Source organism: Argopecten irradians, unplaced genomic scaffold, assembly GCF_041381155.1.
Source record: "Argopecten irradians isolate NY unplaced genomic scaffold, Ai_NY scaffold_0568, whole genome shotgun sequence".
Lineage (NCBI taxonomy): Eukaryota > Metazoa > Mollusca > Bivalvia > Pectinida > Pectinidae > Argopecten > Argopecten irradians.
This window is the reverse complement of record NW_027188035.1, coordinates 19,512-34,631: the sequence shown is the minus strand read 5'-3', so window position 1 is coordinate 34,631 and position 15,120 is coordinate 19,512. Positions and strand designations below refer to the sequence as shown.

The window sequence follows — 15,120 nt, the reverse complement described above, 5'->3', positions numbered from 1 at the left end:
GCTAGAACCTATAAAAAAAATACCAGATGCAGAGACAGTCTGAACCACACCCAAATAAAAAACATGAATAAAGTGCTGAAAAACACACTTAGTCCAGCAGTACTCTCCACCAAAAATGACAAAACTTTTATTGAGCATATCTCAACTGAATATTGTTGAATAAATTGACTCAATGAAAGTACCTCAAATAAATTGCTCATGATTCGCTGTGTTGGATTTTTGATAATCATAAGGTAATACTAAAACTACTAAACATAACTGCATTATATCCATCATATAACAATTCTTAACTGTGAAATATGGTTATACGCAAATTGTACCATTTTAAAAGTGCCTAATTGATTTGTGAACAAGCGTATTGGATGAACTCTAAAATCCATGGGATCCGATGCCTCTCGAACAGCTAGTTGGAAGGTATATGTTTTCGGTGTACAGCAGTGACCTGCAAGGTAAGACAAATATATTATAATAATTATAGTAGCATCCCGGATCATAGATATACCATGTGTTGAATTTCAAGAGCCTGTCATATTCAGTTAAGATATTAAAATTCACCTCGGGTTTAGAAAACCTTAAGTCCGTGAGGTAGAATCATACGAATCCAGTTTCATGCTTAGAAGCAGAAACTAGAGTTCATAGAAGCACACTATTTGGGTCTAGAAGAGTTTTTCTTCTTCGGATCACGAAATTGCAGTAGGCCTAGTTGTAGTTCTTGTTTTTGATGTTAGTTTTGACTTGAGAGGAGGTCCACACGAGGGTTAGAGTTCAAAGTTTGCGATGCTTTGGGGACTGATGGTCATGGTGATACAAGAGGGCAATCTCGAACAGGAATGAGATATGCTAGCATCAGGAACCAAGTCCCAACAGTTGAGATATTCTATATATATTATAGCTAGTGACTTTAATGGTATGAACCATCAGCGCAGCGGATTACAATGGTCAACCATTTTGTGTCCGTAAGTTCTTTAGAATGAAGATTCCTTGGAAAGAAGAGAACGAGCATTTGAAAATAAAATAGTTCTTATTGTGGAGTTAAGGCATGCGTTTCAAAATAGTTTGGAAGTATTAATCTTTACTACTACACAATTAATGATTGACATTATCCCACGACCCCACCGTACCGAGACTCGTCTTCATCCCTTACCACATCAACACTGCTGGAAGTACGCGGCGTTCGGTAAGTCTGTCTACGGACACCGCTACACAAGGACGTGATTAGAGGTCGGTATAGTACGCTTCGTGTATGGGAGTTGTGAATGTCCCATAAGTCAAACAACGTGGTACAGTATGTCTGGGGGACGGGACAAACGTCAGGGAACTGTTAACGGCAGCAGACGGATATCACAAAAACGCTAGCTATATTCGTAGTATGGTGATAAGCATTGTTGTGACGAAACAGTCAGGGATCAGATCGCAAATTATCTATTCGCTTATTTCAGTTTATTTGACCAATTGATAAAACAACTTTTGTGATGACATTTTCCCCTTTGTACTTACATATCGATCACTATCAGGACTGTTAGGTGTATACTTTATCTTTTGGATCAAAATGTAATGATACCCGGTGAAACAATTCTTTGCAAGATGCAGTAAGTTTAAAGAAATCTAAGTAAAGTTATGTTTAGCAATATTTCGTAATACAAACTCCTTTAAATTTTTTTGGTATTCTGCTGAAGGCTTGTACCGTCCCTTCTTCACAGGAATCCTGTGACCTTGTTGATTTTAGCTTTGATTTCATTTTCATAGATAAAACATGGTAGTAAATTGGCTCAAGTTAATCGGATACATTACCATTTCAGGACTTAGGTCAATATTCAATGTATGACAATTAAAAAAAAGAAATTATTTTGTAAGTTAAATATAGGAATACAGTCTATCAAATTACATAACTGATGTCCACAATTCCTGATAAATACAAACAAGAGGCAAAATAACTGTCCAAAATATTTACATTAGAATTGTCCTCGCCGCTGATCATTTTACAAGATTAATTTAATAAAAGATTTTACGGTTTTGTTTTATGCTTCATCTTAAAATTTGCACTTATAGTGTTAGTACATAAGTTATGATATCGAATGTGGTTTGTGGCTTCCTATAACACCATGCCTTGTTCCCGAGGGGGAAGGGGGCGTTACATTGAAGCAGCATGTATGTACCCCTGTTGCCGGATGTGACGTCACAAATAGATAGCGGAAGTGACGTCACAGATAGTATTTCACAATAAGATGCAATCACACGCAATCAAATATTTCAAAATATGATGCAATCAAAAAATAGTGCCAGAAGTGACGTCACAGATAGTATTTCACAATAATTGCAATATCAGCAAAAATACACAAAATGATCGGCAAGGGATTCCTGTGATGTCAACATAGGATATTTCACAATGTTGTAAAATATACACCATTGACGCAATCACCATAATTGCAATATCAACAATTTCACAATATGATGCAATCACAATAATTGCAAAATCAGCAATATTTCACAATATGATGTAATGCCAGAATTTAACAACAAGTGACGTCATTGATTCTACACATGTTGCCGGAACATCCTGAAATTATTTTTATACATGACACTATACTGAGTGTCGTTATAGATATTCTTGTAGATTAATGAGTTAGCATTTACTTACATACACAAGAAGAGAAAAATTGATATATCCATGATGTGTGAGTACGTTGAATGTCTCATAGTAGACAAAAAATACATGAAATATATAATTTTCCCAAACAGGGATAGAAACACCACCATGGAATTCCCAAAAGAACAAGACGGGATGTTGATGAAATATCACGCTCCATCAGGCTTTCACAATGTATATTTCACAATATGATGCAATCACAATAATTGCAAAAATCAGCAATATTTCACAATATGATGCAATCACAATAGTTGCAGACTCAGCAATATTTCACAATATGATGCAATCACAATATAGTTGCAGACTCAGCAATATTTCACAATATGATGTAATGTCAGAATTTATATAAAGTTATAATTATGAAAAAATATATGAAAAAAGACTTTTTTGTTTTTTATGAAAATGAACGTTTTAATCAAGTTACTTGTGATTAAAATATACACATCATCAATGCAATGATACTTCCATTACAATATGTCAAAAAACATAAAATTTGGTAAAAAAAGTCTTCTGTGAGTCCTGTTTTTCCAGTAACTTATGGAATATACATAATAATATTTAACATTACAACAGCTATTTTTGAGTTAAAATGTCAATCAGCGTAAAACAAATATGGTGATATCACTTGATCATAAGACCTACCACAAAAAACGATCTATCAATTAACGAAAACAATATTCACTGGATCCAGGAACTTGTACATATATGTGTTTGTTTGTATACAGTTAATATAATTTTCACATTAATTACTATTCAGTACACACAGTTTGGGTTTTTATAAAAGTTTTTGTATGAATGATCCTCAAAGAGTTAAATTTCCATAAATGTTTCTAAGTCACATTGCAGTTGATGCAGCATTTGTAAGAGTTGTTCTTTTTTTGAAATTAAATAATTCGCTGAAGCGTCAATTTCACGGATTTCAGACTGTAATGTTTCTTCATACTCCATTAGATGGTCATGCAGTACTAAAAAAAACTGCACTCTATGTCCAGAGCTGTCCTGGTCCTCTGTCATTTCGTGATTCATGTCACTGAAAGAATACACAAAAAAGAAAAATTAAAAAAAAAGGTAAAATTATAAATGTTTACAATTATTTTAACAAATAAACACTTTTTAAAAAGTATTATATATTTTTTTAAACTATATATTATATTTTTGTATTTTATAATTAGGAGAAAATATATATATATATATATATATATATATATATGTGTGATAATAACTTACTTATCAGAGGAATATAGAAGAATATCTTCCTCTTCTGGAGTCAGATCAAAATCTGCTGATCTGTAAAAAAAAAAAAGAGAGAAATAGAGACATCTATGACAGTTTTAATAACATATGTATTTTAAAATATGAAGGATTACCACTAATTAAAATATTAGTAGGACTATAATATGTGCGAGATAAAGTGAAAAAAAAATGAAAAAAGATCAAGTGTAGAATAGTATTTACAAATGAAAATGATTCAAAACTTACTCCGAGTCTGACGTAAGCAGAGTTTCTTCCTCTTCCTCAGTAAGGTCAATGTATTGTTCATAACTGTAAATAATAATAATAAAAAAAATGTAAACATACATATGTTTAAGTTAAATGGCGAATTTCGGATGCTGTATTATACATTGTTTTGAAATAGCATTGATGAAAATAGGTTTATAGATAATGATTTATGTAATGAATTTTAAGTAAAAAACAAAAACAAAAAATATATATATATATATATATATATATATAATGTATAGGATCTAAAGATTTACTTACTTATTTTCTGTCAAGTCAATGAAGTTTGCCATCTTGTAGCTAGGGTCTCTCGCCGAATATATATGAACAATTTCCAATGAGTCTTTGTAGAGGAAGCTTCTTAACAAAACTTCTTATATATAGTAAGATTTTAAGATTAAAAGAATAATTGACAAAGGCTACTCTGTGAAAAATATCATGTTTTACGAAATTGTAAGCACTTCAAAAATTACCCTTAATCAAAATGTGTCAACTAAAAGACGTCGTTTTTTTCTTTTTTTTTTTTTCTTTTTCATAAAGATGATGGGTCAATATATCCTTTACTTAAAAGATTGTATATCTTAACTACTATATTTAACGAAAATGATATACTGTGTTTTTAGACAGAGGATTAGATTTTAGATAGACTAAAACATACCTTAACATATTTCAATCTTTTTTTTTTTACATAGACCATATGAATGTATTATATTTATCAAGAGTATCATATTGACACAGTTATCCTGAAAGATGAGATCAATGAACTTAGACTGATGAACTTAGACTGTCGTGTCATTGGGTTGTGATCAAGTACTGTTATAATATAGATAGTATTTTCCATGGGAGATGCTTGTTATTAAATTTGAGACTTAAATATATGTTATTGACACACAGGTCTTGTATAACCGATAGGTATTTTTGAGGTTGTTCATTCATAATCTGATAAGCTATACTGTTTCTGTAGGTCATTGACATATGTAAGGGGAAACAACTGTTAGAAATATTATGGAATATTTTTAAAAACGGTACAGTACCAGTACTGAAGACTAAATTTGCAATATCTTACCAAAAGTATTTATGAATATTTATTTTGGATAAATGACACGTATCTCAAGCATGATATGTTGTGCATTTTTATTGTACGAAACTGAAGCTTCATACCGTACACTATATATTCTGTACTGTATGATCGAAAATGGCGGAGAGAATTCTTCAGACAGCGTTAGGCCTACTCATACTGATATCTTACTCGTCAGCATGTCAGAGTTATTTGGACTGCTGTAAGGAGCGTGGGTCATCATCAGACGCGGATTTTGATGTCATGTGTTTCAGTTCAAGATGCACTTGTGTATTGTTTGATTTAGCCAAATCTATCGACACAATCCACCTAACGGTAGATGAATCATACATGGAGATTACAGTAGTCGGGAATCAGAGAGTATATATATACTCTGATCTCCATGATCCTCCATTATGTACCGGATCCATTGTCTATATGAAATGGGGCAGGGGAGAGCAAAACTGTAAGTAAATAATCAGTGTTTTCGTAAAATCATGACCGTTAAAATTCTACAGCTGTTCTACTGTACATGTATCTAAAACAGTTGTAGAACGTTAATATACCACAACTACCAGGCTACCTATTTCACTTTGAAAGGCGTGAGAAGACTTAGTTTACAGTAGATATTTGTTCACTAAGACAATCTTGAAATGCAAGGAACGATTTTTTATAGAGATTTTGAATACAAAATTGTCTGTTTTTATAAAACAGAATTCCCTATAAGGGTTATAAAAAGCATTACTCAAATGGGTAACTGTTACCTGTAAGTCTATTCATAGTAAATATACAATGTTAAAGTCAAAAAGTTTTTTTTTTTATTTTAATGTTAAATTTTTGTCCACAGGCACACATGAAACAACTAAACCTACAGTAAGGACTACTGCCACAACATCAAGGACCATCACTCAATCCATTGCAACAAGGACCGTCCCTAAGACAGCCTCTAGGACTACTAGTATGCCATTTTGTTGGGTTAATTTTTACCAGCACTTTATATGTTATTTTTACCAAGGATGTATATGAGAAGGATAAGTCACACTGGGTTTGGGGAAAGTCCAAGGCAGGCGCTTTTGTGTTTGTGCACTGACCGTGACGTTGGGCAACAACTGATTTTCCTTTGATATCCACTGGCGCAGCCTTTGATGTAGCTTGCGGGTGCGAGGGTTACCATCTTACTTTCTGAAGCGGGCCATCATTTCATGAGCTGTCGTATTTTTTTAACAAAAATTTAAGACATATCCTCTAAATATTTCGTTCTTAAAGCAAGTGATAAACGTTGTGAAATTTAATAAACTTTACATTGGTGTTTCGTTTGATTCAATAAGATAAGTATTTGTTGAGAAAAATGGTTTTTATTCCCGGTTCATAGGCGTCTCGCGTGGTGTTCAGTTATGTAAAGAGACAGTCACGAATCCTTCTCACTTATAAATCCTTGTTTTTACCTACCTGTACACAAATGCATCTGAACTCAGACACAAAAAATCCTCTGTAATGTGAGGATGTGTTGGACTTCCAGCGCATCCTCGCAAGTCAGAGGATGTTCCCAACCTGTCTAAAGGGCTTTGCACAAAGAAATATAAAGAAATTTCCTGATTATGGACCATTTCAAAAATTAAGGGGACCAATGACCACAGGGCCCTCTCCAAAATGATCCCTGATGATATATGCATTAATTGTCCTGTATGTGAGGGATAATTTTAATGCAGGATTCTGTGACAACTTTCCACATTATTACTCAAATGGAAACAAATTTCATTATCCTAATGTATGTAAAAGTCATAAACAAGTCCCTATAACTTACTATGTGGCTAAAAATAGAACACAGGTAAAAATCAATCATCCATGACATTTGCACTAAATTTCCCTGAGGCTACACATTGTAGTCTATGAAGGGAAATTTAGTGCAGACGGAGAAAAATATGTATAACACTTAAACTGTTTTCTATAGACCATACAACTTTAAATCAGTTGTAAGACAATCTTGAAATGCAAGGAACGATTTTTTATAGAGATTTTGAATACAAAATTGTCTGTTTTTATAAAACAATTCCCTATAAGGGTTATAAAAAGCATTACTCAAATGGGTAACTGTTACCTGTAAGTCTATTCATAGTAAATATACAATGTTAAAGTCAAAAAGCTTCTTAACATAATCAGCAGGCTGAATGTCTCTCCATTTTTTTTTATTTTAATGTTAAATTTTTGTCCACAGGCACACATGAAACAACTAAACCTACAGTAAGGACTACTGCCACAACATCAAGGACCATCACTCAATCCTTCGCAACAAGGACCGTCCCTAAGACAGCCTCTAGGACTGCCCCCCAATTTATGACCACAGCATGGAACATCCCTGAGAAAACATCTAGGAAAGCATCAAGGACTCCATCACAAATAACAACTACAGCAAATATCATCTCCAAGATGACCTCTAGCTATAGGATCACCAAAATATCAAGGACCACCTCCCCAGCAAGGGACATCCCTAGGATCACCCCTAGGAACACCCTAAGGAGCAGTCATACAACCATCCCTACAATAAGGACTGTCATAACACCTAATAACACCAATGAAACAATCTTTAAACCAGGTAACAAGTCAAAACAGTATTTGTGGTTTGTATTGATCATCCCCATAATAACAATAATGATAGTTATATATGTGATAAAAAGAAGAATAGCAAAGAGATTAACAGAGTGTGGAAATGTAAAAAGTCTTTCAGACATTCCAAATTATGAACAGATGATTAATGCTGATATTAATGATGAGGATGAAATATAGTATTATCATCAAACTTGTAATTGTTGAATGAATATATCTTATCATCTATAATATATCCTTGATCACTTTATGTACTTTTTGAATATTTCTTTTTATCATTTTTCCAGTTACTATATCAGTAACAGTCTGCTCAACCATCATCATCATAGCACTTCTCATCATAGTTAGAATTCAAAGAAGAGCCATGAACAAATTAGAAAACCCAAGCACATCAATGATTCCTTTGCACAACATCACACCCATACTAACCACACCACCTCATGCATCCACACCTATTCATATCCCAGCCTTTGAAGAAACCATTGAAGAAATCACTGAAGGCCTTGAAGAAGTTAGCCTAAGTGATACCACAACAACTGTTGTTGAAGAACCTGAGAAAAACCATCCAATGATCAGAAGATCCCAAAAACCAAGATGTGTGATAGAAGTATAAACTTCTCCATTGGACAACCCAATGCCTCACCATTTGAAAAAATGAACTAACTCATTTTAACCTACAAATGTGATTTTATGTGTTCATTTTTCCCAAGGCAATTTATAATTCTTAACTACCTCATATTTTTTTTTGCAAAAAAAAAGAAAAAAGAAAAAACCCACTTTTTAGATTATTTCTTCTTTTGAAATTTGAATATATATATATTTTTATTAAATACATTCCAGTCATATGTTATCTTTAATCACCTTATAAAAACTACTTATCTTCAATTTATTGCATGAATCATTTTTTAAAATGACCAGAATGAGTAGCTTAAAATACATTTTTGGCCTAGGTAAGAAAATATTTGCCAAAAGCTTTGGGTTTTTTTTCTTTCAAGAGTATGATGTTAATAATAATCATGATTAAATGATTTGATGGTGATGCTAGTTACTTGGAATTTAATTTTGTAGTTATTATATATGTTGATAATTGAAGTTCATTTTGTAGTGATTAGCTCATATATATCTGTTCATACTCTCCAACAAAAGATTTTATGTGTTCATTTTTCCCAAGGCAATTTATAATTCTTAACTACCTCATATTTTTTTTACAAAAAAGAAAAAAGAAAAAACCCACTTTTTAGATTATTTCTTCTTCGAATATATTTTTTTTATTTTACATTCCAACCATACGTTATCTTAAATCACCTTACACTTGAAATCCATTTTTTTTTAATTATTTGCATAACTATGTTTTTGATGCTGCATGTACCAAACATATTGGAAGTTATTTCTAATGGTATTTGAAGTAAATGATTTTGTTGAACTTAATGTTTTTTTTTTCATGATAGGTATTTGAAGTATGTGCCAAATGATATTTGATGAGTTAGTGAATTTTTGTTGAACTAAATGTTTTTTTCATGAGGTATGATGTGCTTAGTTTTTTTTTTTTATGAGGTATATGTGGCCAATCATATTTGAAGTTAGTGATTTTGTTGAACTAAATGTTTTTTCATGAGGTATATGTGCCAATGATATTTGAAGTTAGTGATTTTGTTCAACTTATTTTTTTTCATAATGTATATGTGCCAATGATATTTGAAGTTAATGATTTTGTTGAACTAAATGTTTTTTTCATGAGGTATATGTGCTTTTTTTTCATGAGGTATATGTGCCAATCATATTTGAAGTTAGTGATTTTGTTGAACTAAATGTTTTTTCATGAGGTATATGTGCTAATGATATTTGAAGTTAGTGATTTTGTTCAATTTATTTTTTTCATAATGTATATGTGCCAATCATATTTGAAGTTAGTGATTTTGTTGAACTAAATGTTTTTTCATGAGGTATATGTGCCAATGATATTTGAAGTTAGTGATTTTGTTCAACTTATTTTTTTCATAATGTATAGGTGCCAATGATATTTGAAGTTAATGATTTTGTTAAACATATTTTTTTTCATAATGTATATGTGCCAATGATATTTGAATTTACTTTTATATGAGCAGATTAACAACCATTGTATCCAGAATAGTTGATAGTTGTAAAATGTTTTTCCAAACCCCCAAAAAAGTGTTAAAAAAACTTATTTTACATCAATTTTTTATATCATCAAAGTTGTGATGATCCTGATCATTAGCATGATTTCTTAAAATAAAAAAAAAGTTTGTTTTTAAAAGGTGTTTGTGTTTTTTTTTTATATTTTGAATACATAAATTAACTTGATGAAAAACGTAAAACTATTGATGTGTGAGAATTGGAGTTTGTTCTGACACTAATCTTTTGACTCTTATGTAAATATGAGTGTTATATGGTCATGAACAAAAATCAGATATTACAAAACAGCTTTACAGCACTTTTTAGCTGTATATTTCACAACATTAAGTAATAACTGAAATGAGTTCATAGATATTTCACAACTTTAGGACATTGTGTCATATCTAAAATGAGTTGGTAGATATTTCACAACATTGAGTAATATCTTAAAATAAGTTCATAGATATTTCACAACATTGAGTAATACCTAAAAATAGGTGTATAAAATCTTTCACAACAGCAGTGTATAAAAGGTATCACACAGACCATTACTTACACATGCCACCAAGTATGGATGACAATCAAGAGACCATCAAAAATTCAGCAATGGCCGAAAATCACTTCTCTGATGATTTTTTAGAGGAATTAATGAACTTTAATATACAACCAGGACCCAGTAACGCCAGAGACAGGTTTTTCTTACGAATTGAGAAGAGTTAAATAAGAGGACTCAGAGGACTTTCAAGAACTCTGTGATTGACACACATTACGAAGTAAAGTTCAACATAGATGACTATAATAAGAACAAGAAATTGTCATCTATTCATCATGAAATAGAGAACATGTTTGACAACGTTTTAGAGGAAGCTTCGCAGAACCTCCAAGATTCGGACCTTGGAAGAGTCATTATACACCATGACAATTTGTCAAATCCAATCTACGTACCACTGAGACCTCTGAGAGATCTGAACGGCGAGTACGTCATGGAACATTTGCAGAACGTATTGAACAGTCACCAGGATATGCCCATCAATCAGAGCTTCAGACTAGACGTAGGTACGATGGAATTACCAAAAGGAGGAAGGCCTTTGAAGATCAATTCATTAACAGGACCTCAGAGTTCAGTTACCAAAAAACAATCAATCATCGAAATAAAGAACAATGATAATCTGTGTCTTGCGCGTGCCATAGCGATGTGTTTCGTGAGGTTGTGTAAAGTATCTACACCTACATGGAAGGAAACCATAAAGAACGACACGTCTCAGTCATCCATAGAAGAACTAATCATCAAGCACCAACAGTGTCCTTCGTGGTATTACATCAAAATGTCTCGATCTGGAAGCACCAAACAAACTCTTTTTGCAAATACTCTTTGTATTAAGGCAGGAGTTCCTCACAACCGAATCCTTACATTATGTGACATATCGGCATTTGAAGAACTTTTGAATGTGGACATTTTAGTAGTCGCAGCGAGAATGGGGAACAGGTTTCTGAAAATTCCATCACAAGGAAGCAAACGTAAACGACTTTACCTATATCTCGTTGGTCCAACCGAAAAGGGACATTTTCATGCCATCGTGAAAATAAGTGGCTTTTTTGGAGATGCTAAGTATTGCGAAAGTTGTTTAGTGCCGTATCAAAAAAGACACCAATGTGTGAATACATGTGATGTATGTCACAGGAAGACATGCATCGAACAAGAGGTTCAAATCAGTTGTATCAAATGCCACAGGACTTGTAGATCCATTGAATGTTTTAATGAACATAAAACACCACGTGTCAGGAAATTCTCTGACAACCCTAAATCCGACTGTGAACTGTATTGGAGATGTACGCAATGTAAAAGACTCGTAGAAACCAGAAAAAGAAATCCCGAAGAACACGAATGTGGTGAATGGCAATGTCAGTGTTGCAAAGAATACGTCCACGTAGGACATCTATGTTATGTCAGAGCACTGGAACCAAAGAAATCATCAAGTAAATTCATTTTCTTTGACTTCGAGTGTAGTCAGGAGGATGATGTCATTCAATGTGAAGACCATCATGCTGCAGAAAGGAACCCTGAATGTCCAGTATGTAAAGACATGCAGATACCATGTAAGGAATGTGTTAAATGCATTCACTGTCGACAGAGTTGGTGTGGTAAGTTCAGACACACACCCAATCTGGTGATTGCCCACACGGTATGCGAACTCTGCAAGGACGAAGCATTAGAGTTCAAATGTGAGCAATGTGGGTACCGTTGTTCTCGATGTCAAGAAAACAATTCATTATGTGATACTTGTGGAGGAAGAGAAACTGTTTTCGTGGGTGAAAATTCTGCATCTGATTTCGGAAAGTGGTTATTTAATGAGTCACACAAAGATGTTGTGGTTTTTGCACACAATATGAAAGGATACGATGGATATTTTTTGTTGGATTATTTGATTGAAAACTCAATTGTTCCAGATAACATTATCTACGCGGGGTCCAAGATAATGTACATGCACGTGTCTAGAGGACTGAACATCAGAGTTCTTGATTCCCTCAATTTTCTACCCATGAAGTTAGCACAGCTTCCTGGAGCATTTAATCTGAAAGAACTCCACAAGGGTTATTTCCCACACTACTTCAACAAGGCAGAGAACCAGACATACATTGGACCCTATCCAGCACCTCATTATTATGGGTGCGACTACATGTCGGATGGTGAGAGGGACGAATTCATGAGGTGGTATCAGGGTAAAACCGATACTCTCTTCGATTTCAAAAAAGAGATCATGACATACTGTCGAAGCGACGTGGACATATTGAGACAAGCATGCATGAAATTTCGCAACCTTCTCATTGACATAACGGGAACAATTGACAAAAACCTCACAGAAGACGGAGAGATAAGAGAAGATCTCGTTGGATCCATGGATCCCTTTAACGAGGTTACCATTGCTGGAGTGTGTGCAAAAGTCTTCAGGACAAAATTTCTGACGGAAAAGTGGAAGGTTAAGCTCAGAAAAGATGACGAGGTGTCAAAATGGTTGAATGCAACACTACAAGAAGGTAAAATGACGGTTGAACTCGAAGGTGTGTCGATTGACGGAAATCGCTTACAAGATTTAGATTACATAATAGAAGAGTCTAGATTTGTCAGTTCACCTCTAGCACAGGTCCCTTCACAGGGATATGTTGCAAGGGACCAATTCAGTGAAATTTCCATCAAGTGGTTAGAATGGGTGATGGAAGAATCGGGACGACGTGGAGCACCCCTTTACATACGTCATGCGCTGAATGGAGGAGAAGTGGTCCTGCCTGGAACGAGATATAGGCTCGACGGTTACGAAAGTCCAAGTGAGAAGTACCCTTCTGGGATAGCCTATGAGTTTCACGGGTAATATATATATATATATTTGTTTAAAACATCAATGATAACATTAGAAAAATAACCTCTTGATATATATAAATATATGTATATGTGTGTGTGTGTGTGTGTGTGTGTTTACACATGAGTTTTGTCTACTGTTGCAGATGTTACTGGCACGGATGTAGAGAATGCTATCCATTGAAAAGGAAAAGTACAAAGACCGTTAGGACAGGTCAATCCATGGATGAGTTATGGTACCTAACACAGGAGAAGAAGCGATACATAAAATCTCTAGGTATCAAATACGTGGCAATATGGGAGCACGAATTCGCAGCGATGCTTAGTGCAAACAGTGAAGTTGAGAGATACGTGGCAAACCTTGACGTGCAAACCAGACTACAACCCAGAGAGTCTTTCTATGGAGGACGTACTAATGCCATCAAGCTACAATACTCAGTAGCCGAGGGAGAAAAAATTCATTACGCCGATTTCACTTCCCTCTATCCTTACGTCAACAAATATGCGAAATACCCTGTAGGACATCCAGAAATCATCACCAAGGACTTCAATAGTATGGAATATTATTTTGGCATCGCGAAAATCAAGGTTTTACCACCAAGAGGTTTATACCATCCAGTCTTGCCACAAAGGATCGATGGAAAACTCACTTTTTCACTCTGTCGGACCTGTGCCGAGAACAGCAATCAACATAAATGTGACCACGATGACGATAACAGGGCTTTTGTGGGAACCTGGTGTACCCCCGAAATAATGAAAGCCATAGAACGAGGTTATAAGATAATCAAGATATACGAAGTGTATCATTGGGATGAAACTAGTCAGTACGACTCTCTCAAAAATGAAGGAGGAATATTCGGTGAATACATTAACATGTTCTTGAAAATTAAGCAAGAAGCAAGTGGCTGGCCCTCCTGGGTAAAAACTGAAGATGATGTCGTCCGCTATATTGAAGACTACCACAGACATGAAGGTATACTGTTGAAAAAAGACAATATAAAAAAGAACAAAGCGCTTAGATCACTGGCGAAACTATTGCTAAACTCGTTCTGGGGTAAATTTGGACAACGTCTTAACATGCCACAGACTTCCTTCTTTCACGATAGCGAGACAGATAAGTTCTTCCAATGTCTGTCGGACCCTAGAAAGAATGTGAAAGATTTTCACATTATCAGCGATGACATCATACAACTGACATGGGAAAATGGGAATGACACTGTGCCCGAAAACATGCAGACTAATGTTTTCATTGCCAGCTTCACAACAACCTACGCTCGGTTGAGGCTTTACACAGAATGTCTCGAAAAACTGGAAGACAGAGTCTTATACATGGATACCGACAGTGTCATATACGTTCAGAGGAGGGATGATCAACCTCTCCCTCTTGGAGATTTGTTGGGAGAGCTGACCTCTGAACTTGATGAAGATGATTACATTGAAGAGTTCGTCTCTGGAGGACCGAAACAATATGCTTATAAAACTGTTAAAGGCAAACGCGAATGTAAAATACGAGGGTTTTCTTTGAATTACACCAACAAGAAACTACTCAACTTCGATTCACTTCAAGAACTTTTGGTGTCTCCCAACTCAGGAGAGGGTCGAGGAAAAAAGAGAGAACACGAATGCGATGTTGAAAGTAATGTGCAGACAAAAAAAAAGAAGAAAAAGGAAAAAACTGTACCATTGACCAATAGGCGCAAGATAACGAGACATAAGCTGAAGCGAAAGATCTACAATCGCGAAGAAGAAAAACACTATAAAGTCGTTTACACTAAGAGAGTCTTACAGGAAGGTACTTTCGATACACTTCCATATGGATATTAA

At 34.4% G+C, this 15,120-nt stretch overlaps 3 protein-coding genes across 3 annotated transcripts; 2 read left to right on the top strand and 1 right to left on the bottom strand.

The window, feature by feature from the left end:
• Nucleotides 1-3,290: 3,290 nt before the first annotated feature.
• On the bottom strand, nucleotides 3,291-4,518 carry LOC138313055 (uncharacterized). The gene is made up of 4 exons (XM_069253709.1): nucleotides 4,409-4,518; nucleotides 4,127-4,189; nucleotides 3,875-3,934; nucleotides 3,291-3,677 (listed from the first exon to the last, which is right to left on the bottom strand). Exons 1-4 carry the CDS (start codon nucleotides 4,438-4,440, stop codon nucleotides 3,458-3,460), a joined length of 375 nt encoding a protein of 124 aa, XP_069109810.1. The 5' UTR covers nucleotides 4,441-4,518; the 3' UTR covers nucleotides 3,291-3,457.
• Nucleotides 4,404-9,246, top strand: LOC138313054 (platelet glycoprotein Ib alpha chain-like). Its single transcript, XM_069253708.1, has 4 exons — nucleotides 4,404-5,670; nucleotides 6,052-6,162; nucleotides 7,420-7,797; nucleotides 8,096-9,246. Exons 1-4 carry the CDS (start codon nucleotides 5,343-5,345, stop codon nucleotides 8,419-8,421), a joined length of 1,143 nt encoding a protein of 380 aa, XP_069109809.1. The 5' UTR covers nucleotides 4,404-5,342; the 3' UTR covers nucleotides 8,422-9,246.
• Nucleotides 9,247-10,783: 1,537 nt separating this feature from the next.
• LOC138313052 (uncharacterized) lies at nucleotides 10,784-15,120 on the top strand. Its single transcript, XM_069253707.1, has 2 exons — nucleotides 10,784-13,305; nucleotides 13,443-15,120. The coding sequence occupies exons 1-2, from the start codon at nucleotides 10,784-10,786 to the stop codon at nucleotides 15,118-15,120; spliced, it is 4,200 nt and encodes a 1,399-aa protein (XP_069109808.1).